The following is a 12,967-nucleotide window of genomic DNA, read 5'->3' on the forward strand; positions in this document are numbered from 1 at the left end:
GCTTTGCTTGCTTGTGCCCATGCACTGCTTCGCTTCCTTGACCCCCGGCTTCTTGTTTCTAACCACAGATTGAGAAGTAACACTGTTGCTTCTCTCCTCAGTGATTGTACGTCGTCCGCACGCCGCGAACAAAAGCGGGAGCAATACCGCCAAGTCCGGGAGCATGTGCGGAATGACGATGGCCGCCTGCAGGCATGCGGCTGGAGCCTACCCGCCAAATACAAACAGGTAGGATTGCTTCTAGTAAACCCTTTCTGACCAGTGCGAAGAAAGAGTGCTGCAAAAAAGGGGTAGAATTACATTTGTCATCTGTCAATGTATATGCAACAACCGCTCACCCCCACTTTAACATGGACTAATACCTCAAAATTGAAATGTTACTTGGTCCTCTCCTAGTTGTTTTATTTTATTTGTATCCACTCTAGAGTTTGACCAGTAGGTTTCCACTGAGATGTGTCCCTTTTGGGGAGTACTGAGAATGACTAGTTGTACCAGGCTCATGTAAAGGTGAGACCATGAGAAAGGCTCACACACTGATGCAATCAGTGTCCCTGTGACGATCTAGTGCAAATCTGCCATGTTGGGCCCCTAAGTCCCAGAATAGCTTGAGTCAAATGGAGACCAAGCTATGACCCGTTAGAGGCCATGGCTCTTTTTCTTTTTTAATTATTTTTTAATTGTTTTTGTAAACTCTGTAAAATATACAAGTTGTTTTCACCAGGTATTTTATGGACTGAGTAGATGTTCAGTCACATATTGCAGAGCATGAGGATATTTGTACACAATGTGTATGAGAAAAGCTAGACACACTTCTCTCCATCAAACAGCTATATGGAATTTCATTTCAACAGTAAAGAAACCGTAGAAGTGATTAATAATTTGTTAGATTATATTGAATTGATCTCTAATCAATGAGAGCATATACCATCTGTGAGTCCAATTTAGGGGAGCTGCAAGGGTAGGAATAAGAATAGGGGTTTTAAGATAGGAAAATACTTACCCCATGAAAATCATACAGAAAGCAGTGCCTTTTGTTTGTGCATATTGCACAAGCACAGTGAGAGAGAATCCAGTTATAAACCCAGGAGACACGCTGGGGGAGGGCTTCAGGGACACAGTGGTGAGGCAAATGTCTACTGTGGCAACACATCATCACTAGAAATAAGATGAAGAAAGGAGAAGAGAGGATTAGGAGCAAACTACATACTATGCATCAGCAAAGTCTACCCAGAGACAGAAGCACATTGGAGGTCAAACCTAAAGGTCACACAGAACCATTAAAAATAAAAATCCCTCACATAAATCCTATATATAAAAAGAGAGGCAGTAATGGGGGATTAAGAATATAGAGTAACAACAAAACATAGGTGGAAAGGAGAATGCCCAGAGAGAAGGGTAGTCATACCTGGCCATACTAATAGTTCCCAGACATCAATGGGACTTTCATCAAATGCTTGAAGCAAGTAAGTGTTGGCTCATATCTTCATGGTGGCATGTCTCACACAATTAAAGACAGATTTGAACTGAATAGTTACTCCTCAGTCTTTTTCGTAGTTTTAAATATGCATGTGTGCCCTTCATGCGCTTAGTGGATCAACTTGTTTCTGAGACCTTCTATGAGAAATAATCTCTCACCCCTAAATAATAATCCCCCCTTCTCCTATAAATCCTTTTTTACATTTCAGTAGTTTTTCAATCTTCACTGTATGTTTTTTCATCCTACCTTCTTCATGCATACTTCCTGTCGTACGTCATCAATTATCTCTTGTTTCCTTTCTTTACATTATTTATTTAATAACAACACGCACCTTTATTTCCTCTTCTTCATTTTCATTGCCATCGGACTCTTTTTATCCTAAATCCTTCCTTATCAGCCTTGGTAGGCATTCCGCAATATTATTCTGCACACCTTCAAATTCATGTACATATTCTTGTGACACCACCCACAAATCCAGTTTGATATGGATCAGTACTTCGTTTTGTAAATACTTCTCCTAGCAGTTTGTGATCTGGTTTGATTCTGAAATTCTTGTCTCCACACAAAGTTCTTCACTTTTTTGATGACCCTACTATAAAGTAAGAGTGTCTCTTTCTATTGATGAATAATGAGTTCCCACTCCAGCTCCTTCAAATAAAGGTTACTGTTGTCTTGTCAGTGTAGTAACATGATGCCGAATCCTTTTGTATTTGTATCTAGGTATGCACTACAAATACAGCAGCTGTAGTCTTGACATACCCCACAGAAGCTTTCTATGAGCTCCTTAAATCTTCCAGTGAGATTTTTCTTTTCTCACTAGAGTGTTTTGATAACTTTATTGATTTGGCTAATTTAGACGACATTATATTGGGTTAGCCTTGTTGTTAGTATCATAGATATACTGGTCGCATAGGGAGAGAGGGTTCTGCTGATCACTAAGTCCATTCAAATCACAAACAAAGTCACAGTTCCAATGTCAAGTTCAAATGAAGAAGCATTTTCCCCGAATTATTGCTCCATGAATCTCCTTCTCCAGGAACCAGCAGGAGTTCAATAACAAAAAAAAGTGATAACGCTCTCTACCTGGCGCTGATGTGTTGTAGCACTGATGAGCCCTGAGGTCATGACTTCTCTGACAGATATGTCTCCATGCCTCCCATTCTGTCCTCAGTAATTAAATCCCAGCTGGCTCTCCAAAAATGGCAGTGCACCCCCTCATACAAAATCGCAGGAGGAGACGGCAAAGTGCCAGCAACCAAAAACACTAATGCTGATAACGCTGTAGTCAGGTCCACATCAGGAGTGACAAGCTACCTCCAGAAGCCTCTATCTCCCGCTGCAGAAAACACAAGGGCGGGGACCGAGCAGTGGAGAGTTGGAGATCTGGGGACACACTTAGCTGGCTACGTTATCCCCACTCTGATCTTTCTTTGCCATTGCATCTAACCCCACATTGTAAAAATCAGATACTATCTCAATAGACTTTAAAGCCTTTGATACTTCTCATGACATCCTCCATCTCCCTCTGAAATTAAATTAAAGAGCATTCATAAAAAAATCCTAAATATTCTGACGGGGTGGTAATAAAAGATGTCAGAATAATTATGCAGTCTCTCCTTATTTTATGTTGAAAGCTAGGTTAAGAGAAGAAAATACTTTCCCCCAATTTAGCATTGTCATCATTCCTTTAATGTTCAGGATAGAAAACACTTATCCAATGGTATCACTTTGTTCAGTTTGTGTAAATCTATGCATGGTTTAATGTCACCTCCAGGTTTTCGTGTTACCACTACTGGGGCCAACCATTCCGTCTCGTCTCCTGCTTCTATAATTCCCTTGCTAATCTTTTTCACTCTTCGAAGATAGTTTTTCTTATTGCCATTGGTACCTTTCTAACTTCAGGTGGAGGATAAGCACCTTCTAGTGCCACCTGAGGAGGCAGTGGCTCCAAAACCAAGGTAATCACATGGCTCTGGTGCGGATCTTCCAGTCAGTGCATCAGGATTTGCTCTAGTGGATGGACACCTTCAATCTTCTCAAGGGTCACCTATTCAGCATATACAGGTTTAGCCTACTATGGTTTGTTACAAATGCCTCCTTACTGGGTTAGGGTGCTCATCATGTCAATATGACAACACTGAGCCTTTTGTCCATGTTGGAGTAGTGCCTGCACATAAATAAGCTTGAGCTGTGGGTGGTCATTATTGCGCTCAAGGCCTTTCTTCCTTCCATCTCAAGGAGGAAGTCAACATCCAGATTCTGTTGAACAACAGTCCTACCATCCATTATATGAACAAACAGGATGGTGTGGGGCCATGAACCCTATATTTGGAGGAAAAGGCTTTATGGACATTTGGGCAGCAATGGGTAGTTTTTATTGTAGCAACCTGTCTTGCCGGCTCCGTCAGAATGATAGCGGATGCTCTCAGGCATTTGCTCCTGGAGGACCACAAGTAGGAGCTACACCACAAAGTGACATAAGTAATCTTCTCCAGATTCAGATATCAAGTCATGGATCTCTTCGCCATGGCCCAGAACAGGAAGTGTCCTCAGTTTTGTGCCATTCACTTCAACAGGTATGGATTCTTAGTGGGATACCTTCAGGTTCAGTTATTCTCATTTCTTTCTGTGCATATTTATGTCAATCCTGCCTCTGTCCAAAGCTCTGCAAAAGGTACAAGAGGATCTTGCTCAGATTATTTTGACTTTTCCAGGCTGGGATAGGAGGATCTGGTATGCCCAAATGTTGGTCCTAACTTCCCCTCCCACACAATTGCATGCCTACCTTGCAGCAGGATAATCAGGTTTTCCACCTCAGTGCCAAAACACAACAGGTGCATCTGTAGAGATTGATCCGTGCAAACTAGATTATTTTTAGCTTCCCTTTGAGGTCTCTGACTTCATCTTGGCAGTCAGAATGCCTGCCTCAAAAATCCATCTTTGGAGGTCACTGGAGCAGATTTTTGCAATGATGTAAATCAGAAGGCATTAATACATTTACATCTCACCTGTCCGACATCTTAAGGATAGCATTGTCCTTGCACAGCAGGGTTTGGAGATGGTAATGGTTAAATGATACCCAGAGATCTGTCTGCCTTTAAGTGCCTTCCTGATCAAACTTCCCTTTTAAATCTCCACTAATTGCCCATTTTCTGAAAGGTTTGCTTTACTTGTTTCATTTCACTACTTTTATGTTTCCTCAGTGGGATTTGAACCTTGTTTTGACAATCTTAATTTTATCTTTATTCAAGCCGATGCTCAGTTTCTCAGTTCAACTTTTCACTTGAAAAACAGTTAAATTGATTGTAATTACTTCTACTCACAGAGTTGGAGTACTTCACGCCTTTTTGGTTTGTCCGCCCTTCAGAGTTTTCTATCTGGATGGGGTGGTCCTTCACAGTTTCACATATTTTATGCCCAAAGTGGTTCCTGCATTTAATGTGGGCCATCTATCACCCTTTTATCAGTTTTTCCTCCAACCAAGGAGAATGAACTGCTGCATGGGCTGGACCCCAGACGTGTGGTGTGGTACTTAACTAAATACATACAGTAAGAGAGAGGTGATAGGCAACTCTTTGTTGTCTTTGTGGAGCAAAAAAGGACAAGGCAGTGACCAAATGTACCATTTCATGTTGGGTCATCCTTTGTTTAGAGATCTGCTATGCCAAGGCCAAAGAGATCCTCTGGAGGACATTCACTCTCATTCCATTAGGGCCATGGCTGGTTTTAGGGCTTTTTCCAAATGCATCCATGTTCCCGGCATCAGCCAGGCAGCTACATGGTAATCTTTGGATACATTTTCTAAGCACCATTGCACTACTATCACTAACAAGACATTGCACAAATCATCCGCCCTTCTTTCTAAAGATTTTGGTTGTATGCCTCAATATCATGTTTGGAATAACATCCTGCAAAAATATTACATTCACAATATCAACTACACTATATTGTCAAGGTAAGTATATATACGTAAGTAGAGATTTGCTATTTGTAATCCTGAATTTACATAACTTGACAGTATTGCAGAAGCAAGCAGATATTTTAACTGCAATATAGTGGCATAATACCGATCAGTCCTGGACAGTCATGTCAGGGATGAGCTACAAAAGATGGGATTGTGTGTATTCAGAGCACTTACCAGTTTTAGAGCTTTATTCAGGCATTTCCATTCATCCCTTTTTCACTTTCTAAGGCTTATAGAAACTACTTAGCATCAGTTAGTAAATTAAGGTGCATCACAGCATGATATTTGTGGTTTTTGCAGCTATCTTATATGCAACATGTACCTGTGGTCCATGCTTCCCATGGATTTCAACGATACAATTTGCAAGTCACATCTGTACCCTCGTAGCCCTTACCAGAGTTGCATCCCATTACTCACACGTCACCTTCTTTTGCTTCCTTACCAGCTGAGCCCCAATGGTGGGCAGGAGGACACGCGCATGAAAAATGTCCCTGTGCCCGTCTACTGCCGGCCTCTAGTGGAGAAAGACCCCACCATGAAGGTAAAACAATAAACATTATAGAACTGATATCTGTTTCTTGTCTTAATACTAGAATTCAGTTTAACACTGTGCTTAGATGTTTGTGGTATCATCCCAGGATAATGCTGCTTATTAAACTGGTGCAAGTGAAATTACAACAGTCATTGTAATGGTTATTGAGAAGAGTACTTTTATTTACCTGCACTCCTGTGAAACAGTAGTTTGCAAGGTATCCACCTCCCCTTATAATAAGCTGTGTGAGCTGTGTCCCCTACATGTCTCCTGCTCAATTCACACCTCTAAGTAGATTTGGAATTTGTATTTTGGGTCTGCTGCACAGGATCTGCTTTTACTGGTTCATGGGGAATTTCAGATATGAGCTTGGATTTCTCAATGTTCACCTACCTTAGTAGCTACCCACATTTTCTGTCTTCATTGATTGTGTGCTGATATCCAGTGCGATCCTCTGCAATCCTCTCTGATCTGTGCTCAAACGGCAGGCTACTCTCTAATTAAATATCTTTTATTCATAAATCCTGCCATGTCATGTTTGACATCTGATTCTGATAAACATTTTTATTAGAATGGAGTATCGGAGACTTGCCCGATTCAAAAATTGCATTTTATAGTATGTAAAGTAGTACTACAATAGTACTATTTAGTTACTGCAAAATGCAATTCTCAAACGTGTATATTTTCACGTCTACTATTGTTTCCATGGAGAGGTCTTCATGCATGTAAGTTTACTACTTTGGGGCAGATTACGATCTCATTAGGAAGGCCTCCAGATGGGTTTCGGAACGAGCAAATCCGATTCGGAGCCTAGGTTTCCAACTGAATCTTCCCCCTTTCTGAATGACCAAGTACGATGGAAAGATCCCATCCACGTCGAACGAATTGTTTCCAAAATCGATCCTGTCAGTCCGACTTATTCGCAGTCGAATCATGCTGCGCAATAAAGCCGGCTTCTGAAAGAGCGAGTACGATGCACGATTCGGACAGCTGTATTGACTCGGTCTCAGCGGGATGAACCGGCTGTGGGAATTGGACTTCGGGGAGCTGTAGCTAGGCTCCCTTCACCCGGGGACCCCTGAATCGGTCCAGTGGGTGTACCCATGGGTCCCCCCTTTCCATGCATGCACAGTGTGGCAGGCACCATGGGTTTCCCGCCACATGGTGTACGCTTTTCCCCACCCACCCCTTTTTGCTATGGGAGCCTGTGTACGTGTTCAGTATACAGGCTCCCATAGAATTCAATGGGAGTCCGTGCGAACCAAGTCCATCATCATACGGGTGCATCGGAACCGGTTACTCGCTGAGCTCAATTCGCTAGGAAAGCCCTCCGGTTCTGACAGAGTAAGCCAGTTGTTCATAATCTGCACTTCTGAATTAAAACAGCCAAAAAGGATCTAATGCAGTAGTAAATTTTCTCCAGCTAAGAGCTGGAGCAAGTCTAGCTCCACATATAATTACCACTGGCACTGCAACATCCCTGCATAGAAAAGAATGGAGTTAGGTACGCAACATAAAATTCCATGGTAAATACTTGTAAATTAAATAACATTGTTTACAATAATTAGAAAATATATATAAATGTCATTTGATGTTTAAAAAATTATCTAAAAACAAAACATATTCATTATATTATTTAAAAAAAACTTTCATAATTTTTATTGAATTAAAAAAACATTCATGTATTATTAAAATATAATTAAAGTACTTTTATTTAATTCTATACTTCACTTTTATTAATTTTTCATATATAATAAAAAGATATTTTTCTTTTACTTTAAATGCGCATAATGTCTGATGTTATACGTGTTAGCGTGGGACATGTTGCACAGATCTTGGGTGAGCCACGGTGGCGGTCTATTCGTTCACCATAGTACAAATTTTTACTGTCTTCCTGTTGTTTTGTTGTATGTTTCTACAGATTGAGAATGTATGTCACTTCCATTAGATTAGAGTAAAGACAAAGGGGCATCAGTTTAAAACTAAGCATCCTTCTTGGTTCTGAAGTGGAATATTTAGTGCAAATGAGATTATTTGCTCATATAAAGAGTAGATGTGTTCTAAAGTAATGGGAGCTATATATATTTGAGCCACATGCTCAATATTTTCCAGGGAACCAGAAGAATTAAACAAGCGTTGACAATGCCAATAGGTCTGGCTTTAAAAGAATGTTGTATTGTAATGTGAAGCATTACAAGTAGATAGCATGGTAATAAATATGTATTTGTGTGGTAGCACATGCAAACAAATACTTCTGAAGCCAACATACACTTTGGGTACAGTGCTACAGCAAAGCCAAGGCCAGTACTCTTTTGTTTGATCTAATGGGTTTGAACTTAGTAGAAATTCATCCTACCTCAAAACTATGTCATCGGCTATGCCTTCCTCTTTCCTATCAACATGAATGGTGCACTGAAAAGGAAAGAAAAAGGGACATGGGGATAGGATATAATGAAAGAGGAGAAAGGCAGTGCTGAAAATGGTAGAAAAAAGATAAAAAGCAGGAGCCCAGGAAAACATTGGATGGGGCCTATGAAAACAGTGCAGGAGGGAATCAGAGTGTGGAACAAGTGAAGAAAATAAAACAATGAAGACAAGGGTTCATCTGTATTCCTCTATGTGATTTTGGTGGGAATGATGACTCCGATTTGGCAGCAGTATTATACTACATCCCTTCCTATGATAAGGGTTCTGGATCGAGTGTTTTTCTCCACTTCCTCTGAGAGATCGTGGGTGTAGCGTTGTGAGACTATCAGCCACATGCATCAAGCTAAAAACCGGTCGCAAACGGGCAGATTCTCAGAATCTGCCCCTTTGCGACCAGTTATTTTGCATTTGGGATGCATCATCCCAAATGCAAAAATCGCAATTTAAGGAATCTCTAAATTGAGATTCCTTAAATTGTGATTGCATTTAAGGAATCCCAAATTGAGATTCCTTAAATGCAATGCATCAAAGTAAACAAATTAGCGATTTCACTAATAGGAGTAGCAAATTACCACGAAGCTGAACTTCATGGTAATTTGCAAAAACTTTGAAAAAGGCACTTTTGTGCATTTTTCAAAGTTTCATGTTGCGCACACAAATGCCGTTAGGGCATGTGTGTGTGCAACATATGTGCACATATCAATTTCAGGGGTGCAACAGGGTGTCATTTTGACACCCTTGTACCCTTGAAATTGCATGAGCAATTTGCGAGTACCTACTAGTACTCGCAAATTGCTCATGCAATCTCCAATTCATTCCTATAGGCCTGGAGGCCCATTGAAATGAATGGGACAGCATTCCTTAATTGCGACTCGCAATTTGCGAGTAGCAATTAAGGAATGTGTTGGAATCGCTATTTTTATAGCGATTCTTACATGCATAGGCTTTTGCGATTCCTAAATAGCGATTCCTTAAAAATTGCTATTTAGGAATCGCAATTCCTTCTGTTGATGCATGTGGCTGTATGTGTGCTAGGACCCTTGTGGTTCTGCAGACTTAATGGAGGAAGTACGTAACTTGCTGGTAGGTTTTAAAGGTGTAGGTATTAACAGTTATGACGTAATCAGAGGGCAGTGTGTGATTGTATGCTGAGGAATAAATAGGTACAATCCAGAGCTCTGTGTGTGGTGTATTTATTTGCATACTCCAGGGCTGGGAAGGACTCTACAAATATTGCCGAGGGTGGAATCTGTGCCCCGAAGAAACAAGACTGCTCTCCCTGGAAGTCTGCAGCATTACAGCTAACTAGTGCCGCATGCACCTAATTTCGATGAGAAGCAGCTCGAAGTTGGCGTGTGTGGAAGCAAAGCCCCACTCCAGCCCATACACAACCCTCGAAGAAGCTGAAGGCCCTGCAAAGGAGCACATTTAAAAGCCTTCCAAAAACCTACTGGTAAGGCCAAAAGAAGAGATACTGTGCCACAGCCGAACACAGAGCCATCATCGATACAAAGTGAAACTCTAAATGCAGGTACAATCAGGTATGGTACAAAAAGCTGAAAGTGGTGACGAAATCGTCAATTACCGTTAAAAATAAAATGGCGCCTTACGACCTCCGTTTAGATGGAACGACCCAAATACTAGCACACAACCAGTGCTTGCAGGCGGTACCGGCCACGAAGGATAGCTGCTGTCATCTGAACAGCATATACTCTCAACAGCAGTAGAAAGGAGGGGAAGTACAATGCCACTGTATTTCTGAAGACACCACCATTATTCAACATGGTGAGGAAGCAAAATATTGTCGCCAGATGGGCTGCATGATCAAGACGTTCGGAGGTTTCATAGTAAAGGTGGGTAGGAGTACACTGCTTGCCTTTAATAGCACCATTACCCCATAGTGCCTTGGTAGTTGTAGCTCAGTTTTTCACACAAGCTCATAATATTTTTAGCTAATGCCGTCTTTTAATATCGTATCTCTAGACACCAGTGTTTCGGGATTCCTCCCTCATCAGTAGAGAATATTTACGGGTTGCTGGACATGCTGCCAATTTTCTCCGGTATATTCCCACTCATAGCGTGCAGGCATTCCAAAGCTCGTCAGCTTGGGGGCGGCTCACAAGAGCCTTTTACCAGTGAAAGTAGGTAGGAGCACAATGCTTGCATGTAACAGCGCCATTACCCCATAACGTCTTGGTAGTAATATGAACTTTGTGTGAAAAATTGAACTGCAACTCGTTGAGACGATCAGTTTGGAGAAAGTACTAATGGCCACCAGGGCTGAAGAAAAGCAGATCCACAAGCCGCTGACATGGAAGCTGGAACAGCGAGAAGTGACTCAGTGTTTGCAATGAAGAGTAAGAACAAACACCAAGTAGACACATGCAAGGCGGCATCTACAAAGAAAAGGTTGTGTTTCTGATGTGGATTTTCATTTCCACTTGAAGACAAATGTCCAGCCATAGGCCAAACTTGCAAAGGCTGGGGTGAGGAGATCACTTCATAACAGTTAAAAGTTCCAGAAACATTCTTGCCATACCCACAAAGCAAAGAAGCAACATCAGTTATGACAAGACACAATCAGACATCAGACAAAGTTGATTGTCGTCAACGTCATTATCGAGCTCCATTGAAGGAGATGGACATGCGCTGACAGCATCGACTAACGAATGACAGGCACATGTAGGTCTGGCTGCTTGCAAGGAAGAAGGATGGATAAAGCCAGAACACCAAATAAAACTACAAAACTCATTTGGGCATTGCCCCAAGATTATAATACAGGTCAACGGTTGCCCCAAACATAACCTCGAGATTGCAGAACTCATTATCAATCAAGAGCTAGATATCCTATTTATTACAGAGACCTGGGGTGATGCTCCCTCAGGCCCTGATTTCTGTTCAGCCACACCAGAGGGCTATCGGGTGATTAGACATGATAGACCCACAGAAAGGGGCAGGGGCTTGCTGTCATCCACAGAGCCCTATATGGTATAAAAATTGAACCACTCCAACCCCCAGACTGCGAGGCCTTCAGCTACTCTCTCTCACTCAACAACAATCAAGTGTTCAGAGGGACTCTCCTCTATCTTCCCCCTGGTTCACGGAATCGTTTTCTTGCAGCTCTAGAAGACCTTGTTGAACCTCTTGTTGAAACCTCGCATTACACTATACTGGGAGATATTAACTTCTATCTTGAATCTCCCAGCGACACAGATACCATCGAAATTATATCGAACCTTCAAGCCGTAGGTCTTCATCAGATAGTGTCCACCCCGACCCATCAAGCAGGCCACACGCTAGACGGGATATTCACTAACGACCCAGACATCACACTATTAGCGGTTCTCCCAGTAACTTGGTCCGATCACGCAATAGTAATATTCTCTATTAAGGCCCATAAGCCTAATCCACCACAGTCCAAGGCCCTTATCCCCAAGATTACTTGATCATGGAATAATGCGGATATACCGCTACTCTCTCAGACCCTCTCAAATTCCTGCTTCGACGCCACCCCGAACCCAGACATTGCATCTAACCAATACCAGGACTGGATCCTAGATGCCTGTAATTAAGTAGTACCGACCAAAAAAACGTTCCCCATCCGAGCCATCCCCTCTGCACCCTGGTTTACTGAGGATCTTAGACTCCAGAGACAGTATTGTAGAAACCTAGAAAGACACTGGCGGAAGCAATACAAGCCTCAGGACAAGCAAAATTACAAGGATGCTCTGTCCATGTATAAGCAGGCAATTATCAAACAAAAAAGTATCTTCTACTCCGCCCAAATCGATTCTGCCCAGAACTCAGCAAAAAAACTATTTCAGGTTGTTAATACCCTCTCCATCCCAAAACATGTGAACCTACAGAGGTAAATCAAGACCTCAGCAACTCATTAGCGGATTTCTTCTCCACCAAGGTCACGAAGATCTACTCAGCATTTCCCACACATCCCCATCCTACCGATCTCACTTCCTCCCCCTCCTTAATACCCCCTTCTTTCTCGTTTCCTAATTTTGACCTGGTCACTGCGGACCAGATTAGCAATCTCATTACATCTACCAGATCAGGGTCTCCACTAGACTCTTGTCCACGGTCCATACTCAAACAGATGCCAGAGGTGATCACCCCCCCTCTTATGGATATCTGTAATTCAGCATTCCTTACAGGGATATTTCCCCCTGCCTGGAAAAAAAAGTGATTAAACCTTTACTAAAGAAACCGTCCTTAGACCCCACTGCTTCAGTCAACTACCGTCCTATAGCGTGTCTCCCGTTCCCTGCCAAGATTCTGGAAAAACTCATCGATTACATCGATCGTAATCATCTACTAGACGACACCCAGTTCGGCTTTAGGCAAGGTCATGGGACAGAAACTGCCTTAATAAAAGCAACTGACGAAATCAGGGCAATCATGGACCAAGGTGGAGCAGCCGTGCTCTTACTATTGGACCTGTCCGCAGCCTTTGACACGGTCGATCACTCCATCTTGTTCGACCGTGTCGCAACCTTAGGCATTAACCACCTGGCAAAGGACCACCTGGTCTTATTTCTATCGGATCGCATTCAAA

The 12,967-nt window shown here is 42.1% G+C and overlaps 1 protein-coding gene across 4 annotated transcripts in view; it reads left to right on the forward strand.

Moving 5' to 3' along the window:
* MAPK8IP3 (mitogen-activated protein kinase 8 interacting protein 3) overlaps positions 1-12,967 on the forward strand; it is a 599,057-nt gene that overhangs the window by 348,312 nt on the left and 237,778 nt on the right. For 3 of the 4 annotated variants that reach the window (XM_086941240.1, XM_086941239.1, XM_086941241.1), the window contains 2 exons: positions 102-228; positions 5,887-5,982. In XM_086941240.1, coding sequence (XP_086797366.1) covers positions 102-228; positions 5,887-5,982 — 223 coding nt within the window. Of the gene's footprint in view, positions 1-68; positions 229-5,886; positions 5,983-12,967 lie in introns of all 4 variants that reach the window. The other variant, XM_086941238.1, reaches the window with a different exon arrangement.

This window comes from Lissotriton vulgaris, chromosome 10 (genome assembly GCF_964263255.1).
Source record: "Lissotriton vulgaris chromosome 10, aLisVul1.2, whole genome shotgun sequence".
NCBI classification, from domain to species: domain Eukaryota; kingdom Metazoa; phylum Chordata; class Amphibia; order Caudata; family Salamandridae; genus Lissotriton; species Lissotriton vulgaris.